Source organism: Nelusetta ayraudi, unplaced genomic scaffold, assembly GCF_046127955.1.
Source record: "Nelusetta ayraudi isolate G7.1 ecotype Tasmania unplaced genomic scaffold, CSIRO-AGI_Nayr_v1 ptg000111l, whole genome shotgun sequence".
NCBI lineage: Eukaryota > Metazoa > Chordata > Actinopteri > Tetraodontiformes > Monacanthidae > Nelusetta > Nelusetta ayraudi.
Genome location: NW_027466161.1, coordinates 275,654 through 287,108, shown reverse-complemented (window position 1 = coordinate 287,108; position 11,455 = coordinate 275,654). Strand labels below are relative to the sequence as shown.

Below are 11,455 nucleotides of genomic sequence, written 5' to 3'. Positions count from 1 at the left end.
CGCGCGGCGTCACTGGGATCCCTTCTGCTTCTGACACTGCGTAACCGCTGGTACCACTATCTTACTGCGCGAGTGCGTGCGTGCGTGCGTGTGTGTGTGTGTGTGTGTGTGTGTGTGTGTGTGTGTGTGTGTGAGAGAGAGAGAGAGAGAGAGAGAGAGAGAGAGAGAGAGAGAGAGAGAGTCCGGTGTGTGCAACTTGCAGCGGTGGACGCGCAGAGGACGCGCGGTGCATGCTTCGTCGATGTCCACGGAGACGAACGTTGATACCACGTGCGTGTAAGCGGACCGGAAGCTCCCGACACCAGTCTCCGGACCTCGGCTCCGGGCTCCGGGCTCGGCATGGACGGGCTGCCGGCGGGAGTCGCGCCCTCCCCCGGGGAGAAGGCGGAGGAGCGCTACCGCGCCCTCGCCTACGACACCGCGCTCAGCACCCTGGCCGCCGTGCTCGTGTACGCGCTGCTCAAAGTGAGCCTGGACGGCTTCCGGCAGTGGCGGGCCCGGATCCCGGTGCTGGTGGTGGGCTCGGGACCCGTCGGGCTGACGGCCGCCCTGGTCGCTGTCCGCTCCGGCAAGGTGCTGAAGCTGACTGTGCTGGACGAGCGCTGCCGCTCGGCGCTGCTCTGCCGGCCGCAGCAGATCGCGCTGGACCCCCGCAGCGTCAACTTCCTGCTGGGACTCGGCGTGGACTTTGACAACATGGAGGGCTGCTGGCACAACGAGCACTTCTTCACCAGGATCGGCGTGTTTCAGGAGTACCTGCTGAGCATCCTGGAGCAGAAGAAGCAGAGGGTGGACGTCAAGGTGCAGCTGGGGACCAAGGTGAGCGGCTGGTGGTGGGCGCAAAAAAAATGAGTCATGGCAGGGCGTCCAAGTTCTCATGGAGGTGTCTAGAGTCCACTCAGAGTGTCAGTGGCCTCCTGAGCAGCTGTGAACCATCTCGGTACACAATCAACAATGTATGTACCAAACGGTTCTGCTCTGCAACTTTTAAAGTTGTAAATATCCTGCTGTCAGTCAGTGTGCTATGTTGCACCTGTTGTGACCCACTTTCTGTGTCACTGCTCCCTACATTTTATACACCGTGTAGCACCAGACTAAATGCAGCCCATCAGAGGAAACAAACAGCAATACAAGTCCAACTGAAACCTGGGGAGAATCCTCAGTATGTGTTTTAATAAAAGACTGAGAACTGTAGTAAACAAGCAGTTTACACACAAACCCCATCATCACATTAAAAGCCAAACACTTTAATTGCACATTGCAAAATGATCATATACAGGTCAACTGTGTAATATGTCATTGTGTCTTCTTCTGACATCAGTCGCCCTCCTGGTGGCTTTTGGCAGCGCCCCCGTGACACAAACAGCAGTAAACAGCCTCCAAGCCAAACTCAGAGGACTTTCAGAGGACTTTCCCAGAGACACACACTCGACACCGGCCACGCACCCATTAAATGCTCACTGAATATTTGTGTCATGGCTGGAAGCCAGACACAAGCTGCTGTTGCCGCTACTGCGTGCCCGTGTGTGTGTGTGTGTGTGTGTGTGTGTGTGTGTGTGTGTGTGTGTGTGTGTTTGTGTGTGTGTGTGTGTGTGTCACTGTGGGTTTTCTGATTCTGCGAAATGCACTTGTGTGTCGTCAAGCAGTCGGAGCACAACTACTTCATTTGCTGTGTGTGTGTGTGTGTGTGTGTGTGTGTGTGTGTGTGTGTGTGTGTGTGTGTGTGTGTGTGTGATTCAGCCTCCTCCTCAGTTTCTGACTCCAGATTCCTCCTGACTGCTTCCCTCCAGCGTCTCTCCGACCTTCGCAGGGCGTAGAAACAAGGCAGCGGTGGCGGTGGTGGTGGTTGTCTTTAATCAGGACAAACTTCAGATTGGCTCGGAGTCACTGCCAAGTCTGCCATTTCCTCCTGATTAGACGGAACATTACATATAATTAATTAATTTTCGCTGTCCTCGGTGCATGTCAGGCCCTCACAGGTCTGAGTGTGGCGCTGTGAGTGACTGCCTGACTGGATTGAAGACGGATCTCTCAGGTGCTGGGCCACTGTGGCTCCTGCATGGCTCTGTTATTCTCCAACTCTCTCTGTCCTGCTCCGTCCTGCTCTCCTCCTCAGCGAGGGTGGAGGGAGGGAGTTGATGACACACACAGCTGCAAAAAACAGCTTTGAGATTTGATTTGACTGTCGCTGAGAAAGGCTTGAACTTCTCAAGCTTCTGTCTGATTTCAACTCGAAAATACATCAGTGCAGTTTTCTATAGATTGACAGCGGCAAGAACAAAATTAAACGAGTGTTGCTGTTGTTGTAAGACAGAAACAGCAGTGCAATCAATGAGTAGCAGCCTGTGGTTGCAAGTTGGCTGCCACATTGCTGTTATCGCTCCTAACTAACCCACGAAAAACATGTAAATATCAGGGTTATGAGAGTTTAAGGCAGGGGTCACCACCAGGTCAACCCACCTCCCCCGGGGACCACATGGGTAGCCTGCAGGCCTGTTCTAAAAATAGCTGCGTCTAAAATTCAGTTTTACCCAACCTTGTTGAGTCGTTGTTTATAACTATTGAGACCTCATTAACGTGATCAGTGTCTTCACATAGGTCAGCATCATTAATAATCTCAGCTATCTAAAGGCGAACTGAGAAAAAAGTTACTTCAGGAGAGAGAGTGTAGCAACCTGGTTGCCCTTCATATGACTCAGGACCCGTGAAGCATCTCTTAAAAAGGTTGGTGACGCCTGGTTTAAGGTGTTTGCTGCTGCTGTGACGAGGTGTTCTGAAGCTGTCACCACTCACACAGACGCTCCCTGTCGTTTCTCTGTGTCCAGCCTCTAAAAAGCTCCCCTGTAACTCTTCTCCACTCGCTGCCCTCTGCCCCTCCAGTTCACCGAGGAGTACCTGCGACGCATCCCGCACGGCCAACGTCCGCGTGTGATCGTGGTGGCCGACGGCTCGTGCGGCGACACCTGCTCGGCGCTGGGCATCAGCTCCGACTACACGGCCGAGTCCTGCCATGCCTACGGAGCCAACGCAACCATAGAGAGACTGGACCAGAGGCAGGTGAGGGTTTCCAATCTAGTGGCTGTTTGCGTAAAGGCTGAAGACGGTGGAAACAGGATATTGCAGAGCCTGCGATGCGACCTTTAGACCTCAGAGGTGCCGGCGTCAACAAGAACCTCTCATTCTTTCTCCTGGCCGAGTCTTTGAGCCTTAAAAGCCTCCAGCTGCTGCAACATGAGCCAGTTTGACATTTCGTGAATCACGGCAGAGGAAAAATATTTAGCATTTACCTGGTTAAAAATAGCTGTAAAAATCCTGCTGCAGCATCAAACACATCTCACATTCAGCCTTTTTGTCCTGACACCTGCACACTGGTGGACATCAGCTCTGATTACACAGCAGAGGCAAAGTGTGTGCTCCTGCACACACACACACATAAAGTGGCAGCGTCCTATAGGCTTCTGTTTGTGTAAATAAGTGGAAGCAGGATATTGCAGAAACACACAGACACAAACACGACTGACCCGCACAGGGACAGAGAGACCTCACCGGCCTCACAGCGTCTCTCATTAGCACATTGTGCCGGCTGCGTCTCGTTTTATTTTCCATTATCGGTTGAGACAAAAGAGCCGCTGCCGGCAGGTAACGGCCCAGATGATTCATCACCCGCCCACTCACAATCCAGACCAAAACTGGTCGGCTGCCAGATGCACGTGATCCAACATATGAAAACATCAACAGCAGGTCTGTGTGCGCGCTGCACCAGAGTTTTTTTTTTTTTTTTTTTTTTTTTTTTATAAATATAATGATAATAATAATGATAATAATAATACATTTTATTTATAGAGCGCTTTTCAAGGTCCTCAAGGACACTTTACAAAAGTTAAAAGATCATCATCAACATCAGAATAAAGTTTGCAATCAAGAAACACTTAAAACAGATAAATCAAACGCAGTTTAGAGTAAAAGAAGCAAAAACAAGAAGTTTGATATCCATTGTAGTTCAAAAGAAATAAGTAAGTGAGTGACAGTAAAACAGTAACTTAGCAATAAAGCAGTATGGAGAAGATGTGTTTGAAGCAGTGATTAGAGTGATGGCATCAGGGGCTGTTCTTGGCACTGGTGAGAAACTCAGCTAACGAGATCCAATCTCACCGGCATTTCCACGAGGCCCTGAAGCTTCACTGACCAACTGGCCCTCTGTCAGGGAGAAGCCAGCTGTTGAAAGTGTCTCAGCGTGCCCTGCGTCCTCACTCCCTCCCAAATCTGGGCTAAAAAAAGAATAAAAAAAAGCAGCACCAGCAGCGGCGAGAGATAAGCGGGTTAGAGTTTACCGCTGCTGAGCATCAAACAATAAGCAGGTGGAGCCCCGCCCACTGCCCCCCCCCACCCCACTACAGGCCGCCGCAATAAAAATTCATGTCACGTTGTCGCTGGCTGTGCGACCACGTTTTATAGGCCGCCGTCTGTTTCCTGTACTCGACTCTGCCTCCCCCACCACTCACCCCACCCACCCCACCCACCCAACCACCCCCCCCGCCCCCCACCGCGCTGAGTGCCGCTTTGCTTCCACTCAGCTGCTGTGTGTGTCGCGCGAAAGAAAATTGATCACTTTGGGCTGGTGTGGGAAGAGGGGGAGTCGCAGAGTGAATGCCGAGCGCCACTGAGCCAGATTGAACTATTATCCGTCCGCGCCGAAGTGACAACGGAGCCCGACGTGACGCAGATGTTCTGCCTTCTTGTCCGTCGTGAGGGTGAACTCGATTATACGTTGTCTCTCACCGCCTCTCCAGCACTGGAGGCGGTGGTTGTGGCTGGAGCCCAGCTGGAGCCCAGCTGGAGGACGGCCAACCAGTTTGCTACACCCTCCTGAAATAACACATTCTATCCATCCATCCATTTTCAATACCTGCTTCCTCCTGCACTCAGGGTCGGGGGTCTGCTGGAGCCTCTCCCAGCTGTCAGAGGGTGAAGGCAGGGTGACACCCTGGACCAGTCGCCCATTCATTGCATGGACACACAGAGACACACAACCATTCGCTCTCACTTACACCTTAATTTAGGGATTCCAATTCTCCTCACAAGCATGTTTCTGAACTGTGGGAGGAATTTGGAGAACATGGAGAGAACCCAGCAGACACATGGAGAACCTGGAGAGAACCCAGCAGACACAGGGAGAACATGGAGAGAACCCAGCAGACACAGGGAGATCCTGGAGAGAACCCAGCAGACACATGGAGAACATGGAGAGAACCCAGCAGACACAGGGAGAACCTGGAGATCCTGGAGAGAACCCAGCAGACACAGGGAGAACCCAGAGAACACAGCAGACACAGGGAGAACCTGGAGAACCTGGAGAGAACCCAGCAGACACAGGGAGAACATGGAGAGAACCCAGCAGACACAGGGAGAACCTGGAGAACCTGGAGAGAACCCAGCAGACACAGGGAGAACATGCAAACTCCACACTGAAAGGTCTCAGGAGACCTCGGGAATCGAACCCACAACCTTCTTGCTGTGCGGTGCTAACTAACCACTGCCCCACTGTGTCCCCCAATAACAAGTTTCCTCAGATGTATATTATTATTATTGATGATGCTGATCTATGTGAAGACCCTGATCATGTTAATGAGTTCTTCATAATGACCAACAATGACTTAACAAGGTTGGATAAAAACTATTTTCAGAACAGGCCTGCGGGGGGCGACTCATGTGTTGGTGACTCCTGATCTACACCCACACACGTCTTGACTTTCCTCTTTCTACCCCCAACTTCAGGTGCCCACACCTGAGATCCGTGCCCACAACCTCTACTTTGACCTGTCCGCCTACGGAGTGGAGGCCCTGCGAGAGCTCCGCAACCCCGGCAGCAAGCCCGGCTTCCACCTCAAGATCTACGGCACTTTCAGGAACCGCTACATGGCCCTCACCTGCCCCGCCTCTGACACCAAGATGGTCCGCTTCCTCAGGCACACCGCCAACTCCTCTGTGAGCCACGCTTTATCTGCATGAGATGTTTAGCTGAGCGCTGCTTCACAGCCTTTCAACGAGCGTGTTGCTTTGTGAACGACACACGGCTGCTCGTCCACGTGGTGGTGGTGGTGGGGGTGGGGGTGGTGGAGGGACAAGTGTCAGATAAACAACCAAAACAAAGAAAGCCAGCAGGCAGCGCCGCCTCGCCTGCCCACTTAATCCGCTCCTTTGACTCAACAAACAGCCTGAGAGCGCAGCAGTGTGGGAGTCCATTAGTGTCTGGACGTGCTGGAGAGTCTGAGAGTGAGACTGAGCCCAAGAGAGCATGAAATGAAGACCTGGGGAGAGAGGAGAGGCCTCACCTGTGTGTGTGTGTGTGTGTGTGTGTGTGTGTGTGTGTGTGTGTGTGTGTGTGTGTGTGTGTGTGTGTGTGTGTGTGTGTGAGGGCCATCTGTGCCCTGCTGTTACACATCAGCAAACAAACAGAGACTTTCTTTTCCTATTATCATTGTTATGATATTATGATTATTATTTGCAGTCGTGCTCAGCAACAGGCTCTGGGTGTGTGTGTGTGCGTGTGCGTGTGTGCGTGTATGTGTGTGTGTGTGTTTTGGATTTCTTCAAGCCCAGCTGTGATCATACACACACGCAGGTATGTATGGAGACCATGTCGGAGCCTTGTTGCTATGTGGCATTCAGACGCAGCGTTACTTGGTAACAGATGACTGAGCGAGGACGAAGTAGAGCAGAGTTGAGCAGAGCCAAGCTGGCGGCGGTGGCGGCACAGAGAGAGACACTCAACACAGACAATCACTGTGACGCGGATGTGGAGGTGCAGCGGAAGTCCACAACTCTTTTTCTTTTTTCCTCCTTCCTTTGTTGATGTAAAAAAAAAAAAAAAATCACCTGTTGTCTTGTGACGGCAGACAATGAAGGGGAAGTGAAAAAAGAAACAACGCCAAGCTCTTGGGAAATAAAATGCAGTTTCTGAAAAGATTACTGATTCATTTTACAGAGTTCAATCTGAAGTCATTTCTAGATAAATTTATTCTTACTGGTTCAATTAGATGAAAAAGAAAACTTGAAAACTAAACTCAACAATAAGCCTTAATCTTAGTGCTTTTACATCTTTGCTTGACTTTTAGGTATGAAAGATATTTCACATTCATTTTTTTTTTGCTTTGGCTGTCCAGGTCATGAAGAACATTTTCCATCAGTCCTTCAACGCCTACAAGACGGACATTGAGCCTCGTCTGAACGACGTGACTCTGCACAGCCTGCAGTGCAGCCGCCGTCTCTTTGAGATTCAGCTGTCGCACAGACGCGTCAGCGCCGCCTACATAGAGGGCGATAATGTGGCCGTCACCGTGGAGGGGGAGGCGGCGCGCGTCCTCAACTTCGATACAGGTGAAAACACATTAATATTGCAACCCCTGAGAACAGAAGTGCAGTTGAAATATTGCCTCTGTGAATTAAAAAATTGAAAAAAAGAAAAGAAAAACCCTCAGGAAACGTATATAGCTCTCTTCTCTGGAGAGAAGTTTGAAATTCCATAACACAGTCTTGAAAAGATCCTTAAGTGATTCCTGATCCCAAGCGAAGAAACAGTTTTTTGGTGTCAGGCAAAATGCCATTGCATCAGCAGTCTGGCTGTGACTCGTGACTCACTCACTCACCTCTGAGTCGACACTCACACATTATAATGATGGAGTTTGTGCAGTCGGAGGAACGCTGCTTCTAATCTGTTGTGTATAGATGTGTAATAAATGTGTAATGAATGTGTAATAAATGTGCCTTGTGTGTTGACCGCTCACGTGTGGTGCCGTCCTCCAGGCTGCGGGGTGAATCTGGGGATGCGCGGGCTGGAGTCAGTGGGGACGCTCATCTACCGAACAGCCACGGCCGTGGACCAGAACGACATCCTGGAGGCTCTGGCGGAGAAGATGCAGCACTCCAGGCAGGTGGCCGAGACCTGCAAGCACACGGGCCTGGTGGAGGCCATGTACGGCTGAAGCACCAGGAGCACGCCATGAATGTAGAACGCCATCTAGTGGACAGTGACGCTGGATCATTTGTGTGCGCAATGAATCACGGCTGTGGGTCTGGAATGGGCCGCTAACGACGCCGCACCGAGCGAAGCTGAAGGAGCGAGAGCTGCTAACACATGGATAATGGATGTAAACAAGGTGCAATCATTCTCTCCGACACGCAGCCGCTGAATCTGCTCATCGCGGATGGAGAGAAAAAAACAACAAGGCCACATTTGGTGCGATGCATCTCCAAGGTGGTTTTGATATTCAGGTTGATTATCTTCATCCAACAGCCTATGGGAGAAACACAGCAACGTATTTCCCAACGCAGTGCAGCAACATTCTGAAGCTTTGGAAATAGATGCTACTGGGTACTGCTAGCTGTCGTACTTGGATTGAATGTACAGTAAGAGAGATGCTTTTATTTTATTCCAAAGATTTAGACATTTATGCTCGGTGGACGTCTCACCCACATTGCAGGATTAAATGAGCCCCTGCCCTAAAATCACCTGCAAGAAATGAATATTAAATAACCCGATTAGATAACCTGAGTGATCCGAGCAGAGCAGCAGATACTGAGAGCGTTGTGTCTGTGGTGCTGTAGTGGCTTTTACTTTGTGCTGCCTTGTAAACAATACTTTTGGATTTAGGAAGTTGCTTTAGGAAACTATAAGGAAAATGTCCCCTAAGAAAACCTTGGAAAGATGGAATAAAGTGGACCTCTGTGTCTGACTCCTCGTGCCAATAAAAAAAGAAGACGTTACTCATAAATGTCAGATGGTCTTTCATTTTTAGAGAATTTATGTAACTTGGTAACGGTGGACTGTACATTAATCATTTTTATTTTACTCAAATGTCTGTGGAAATACATATATAATATTTGCACTGAGGGAAATGGGAATTATCTGAGTGAAGCATCAGAAGGTGTTTAAAGGGAAAAGCAGACCAGACTTTTCCACTGAGCTGATATTCACTAATCTGATGTGAGCAGTGCAGGCTGCTGGGCAAAATACTATTTCAACGTTTCAGACTTCTGTAACTCTGACAGCTCGCCATTACAACACTACCGCTCTCTAGTGGCGAAGCGAATCCATTACATATTCCTGTTCTCAGACCTTAAACGAGAGTCGAGGCTGTTCTTTGAGTAAAGTGGTCAACATTTCTAATCTTGAAGCAGAGCTTCATCGCCTTCTTGAGAACATATACAGTAAGTTATAGTGCTTATGTAGTTTGTGTCTCATGCAGGCACACGATGCATGAAAAAAAATGAAATGTGCACTAATGAGGAGATTTTTCAATAAGCATTCATCCCTCCATCACCCTGACCTATTTGATGAAATCACATTTTTGCTTGAAATTTTGCTTTCGGGATGATTTGAAGTTTTAAAAGAGTGACTCACACTATCAGCCTCCTCATCCACAGTCACTCTTCATCACCATCCTCTGTTTGTGCTGATGAAGTCACATTTCCATTTCTAAATCTTCTTCCTTTCCTTTATGTTGAAATCTTTACTTGAATTTTAAAAGAGGGATTTGAACCAATAGAACATCCCACACAGTCACAGTCAGCTGCTAATCACGCTGAGCTTTTGGTCCCGGCAGTGTCTCATTTTCATATTTGAGGACATTATGAAAAAAAAAAAAAAAAAAAAAGGATTGCTGTCAATATATGTTTTTGTCCCAATGATAAATTAAAGAAAAAAAAATAATAATGGTGAAGGATTCAGCTTAGAGGAGCATCAAGTCTGTCTTGGCTTGCGGCTGTCTGACACCCAGCAGCCAGGCAGCTCCAGCCTCTGCTACTGATGCCATCCTGCTCTGCCTAATTAAAAACACGCATCCTGGAGATTGTGGCCTTCAAGGTCAACAGTCTGGACCTCTGAACTGACCCCCGCTGTAACACAAGGCCTTTCATTAGATTAAACACAATAATGAGAAAATCTTTTATCTTTGCATATAATTAAAGCGGCAATGAAGGACAACTTAATCGATAACCTGGAATGACAAGTTCGTAAATGAATTAGAGCTGCCAATGGGGGCTTTGTTGCAATCAATGACAAATGTTAAGCAGCGAGCGGATGGCTGGTGTTCACAGGCGGCAGCAGACAGCAGGAGCAAGCAGACCAGAGCTTCTGATGCTGGCGGCAACATCTACATTCCTGGACTAATCTTGTGTTTGGGTGCCACCACATGGTAAAATCTCCTCCAGGTGATTGAAAAAATGTCGTGCAGTCTGTCACAATGTGTTCAGTTGTAAATTTACAACCATAAAATGCATTAATCCCTGACTGTGCACGTGATTTATTTTATGCATTTCGATTGTGAGCTCAACGATGCCGATTTGCAGGACTTCTCTTTTCAGAAGAACGAAAATCTTCTTTCGCAGCATCTTTCAGCCACACGATGGCAGTGTTGCCCTTCTAAAGAGTATCTTCGGTTTTAAATTTGGTTAGGCCAGGGACCCGGCGAAGCAGGCAGAGGGACGAGAGGGTGCAGTGGATGCAGCAGATGCATGGCAGCGGCGTCCTGTTAAACAGAAACACAACATTAATTCTTCAGTTGGTGAGCAGTTTGCCGCAATACCGGACGGTGAGTTGAAACCCACAGTGCAGATGCATTGCAGCTAATGTGCAAAACGTCCACAGATCCCCAGAAAGCAGCGTTTTTAGCCCTCTGTTTCCGGCACTCTACAAAAAGACCCATTCAGGTGCCAGTCTAAACTGGCCAAACTGATTTTTTTTTTCTTTTCACCGTTGTGCGAGGAAAACAACCGTGCCAAGAGGTGGCGTCAGATAGTGAAAAGAACCCCTGGCCGAGAGGATCAGAGAGAAGCCAGATTAAAACAACAACAAAAAAAAAAAACCCAGAACATTACACATTAAAAACTTCCCATTGTGTTCCCGTTTCTAACGCGAGTCACTGAAGGTGATGTTGATGTTTCTCTGGTGGTTTTGCATTTTCTCCTGCGTCTCCGCCTCCCTTGACATCCAGGCAGGAACAAGGAAACCGCTTTTTGTGCGTCTCTCCCGGCTGTGTGAGTTTGTGTTTGTGGAGACGGGGGACGGTGCGAGGCCGAGCGAGAGCCTCCTATTGACCAGCCTTCGCTCGCTGCCGCGCATACAGACAGGAAGTCACTGTCACATGACTGAGATATCGGCACCTTGTCCGATTGCACCGAGGGCCTCTTCTGTACGGCTGCCAGCGCAAACACAGGCCGCGTCATCCTCTCTCTCTCTGTCACACACACACACACACACACACACACACACACACACACACACACACACACACACACACACACACACAGGATGGGAGAGTGAAGACGATGCAAGTTAGAAATGTCCAGTGTTTTCCACCAGACTCCACCTCTCTGCTCCCCTACAGCAGGAACCATCTCCAGATCTGCACCTCCTCCTCCCTCTCCATGCTGTTGAGCTTGCATGTGTGCGTGTTCT

The 11,455-nt window shown here is 49.2% G+C and overlaps 1 protein-coding gene across 1 annotated transcript; it reads left to right on the top strand.

The window, feature by feature from the left end:
• The first annotated feature begins 242 nt into the window (after positions 1 to 242).
• LOC142903522 (uncharacterized) lies at positions 243 to 8,685 on the top strand. The gene is made up of 5 exons (XM_076049205.1): positions 243 to 819; positions 2,881 to 3,057; positions 5,776 to 5,985; positions 7,164 to 7,377; positions 7,804 to 8,685. The coding sequence occupies exons 1-5, from the start codon at positions 340 to 342 to the stop codon at positions 7,980 to 7,982; spliced, it is 1,260 nt and encodes a 419-aa protein (XP_075905320.1). The 5' UTR covers positions 243 to 339; the 3' UTR covers positions 7,983 to 8,685.
• Positions 8,686 to 11,455: the final 2,770 nt, after the last annotated feature.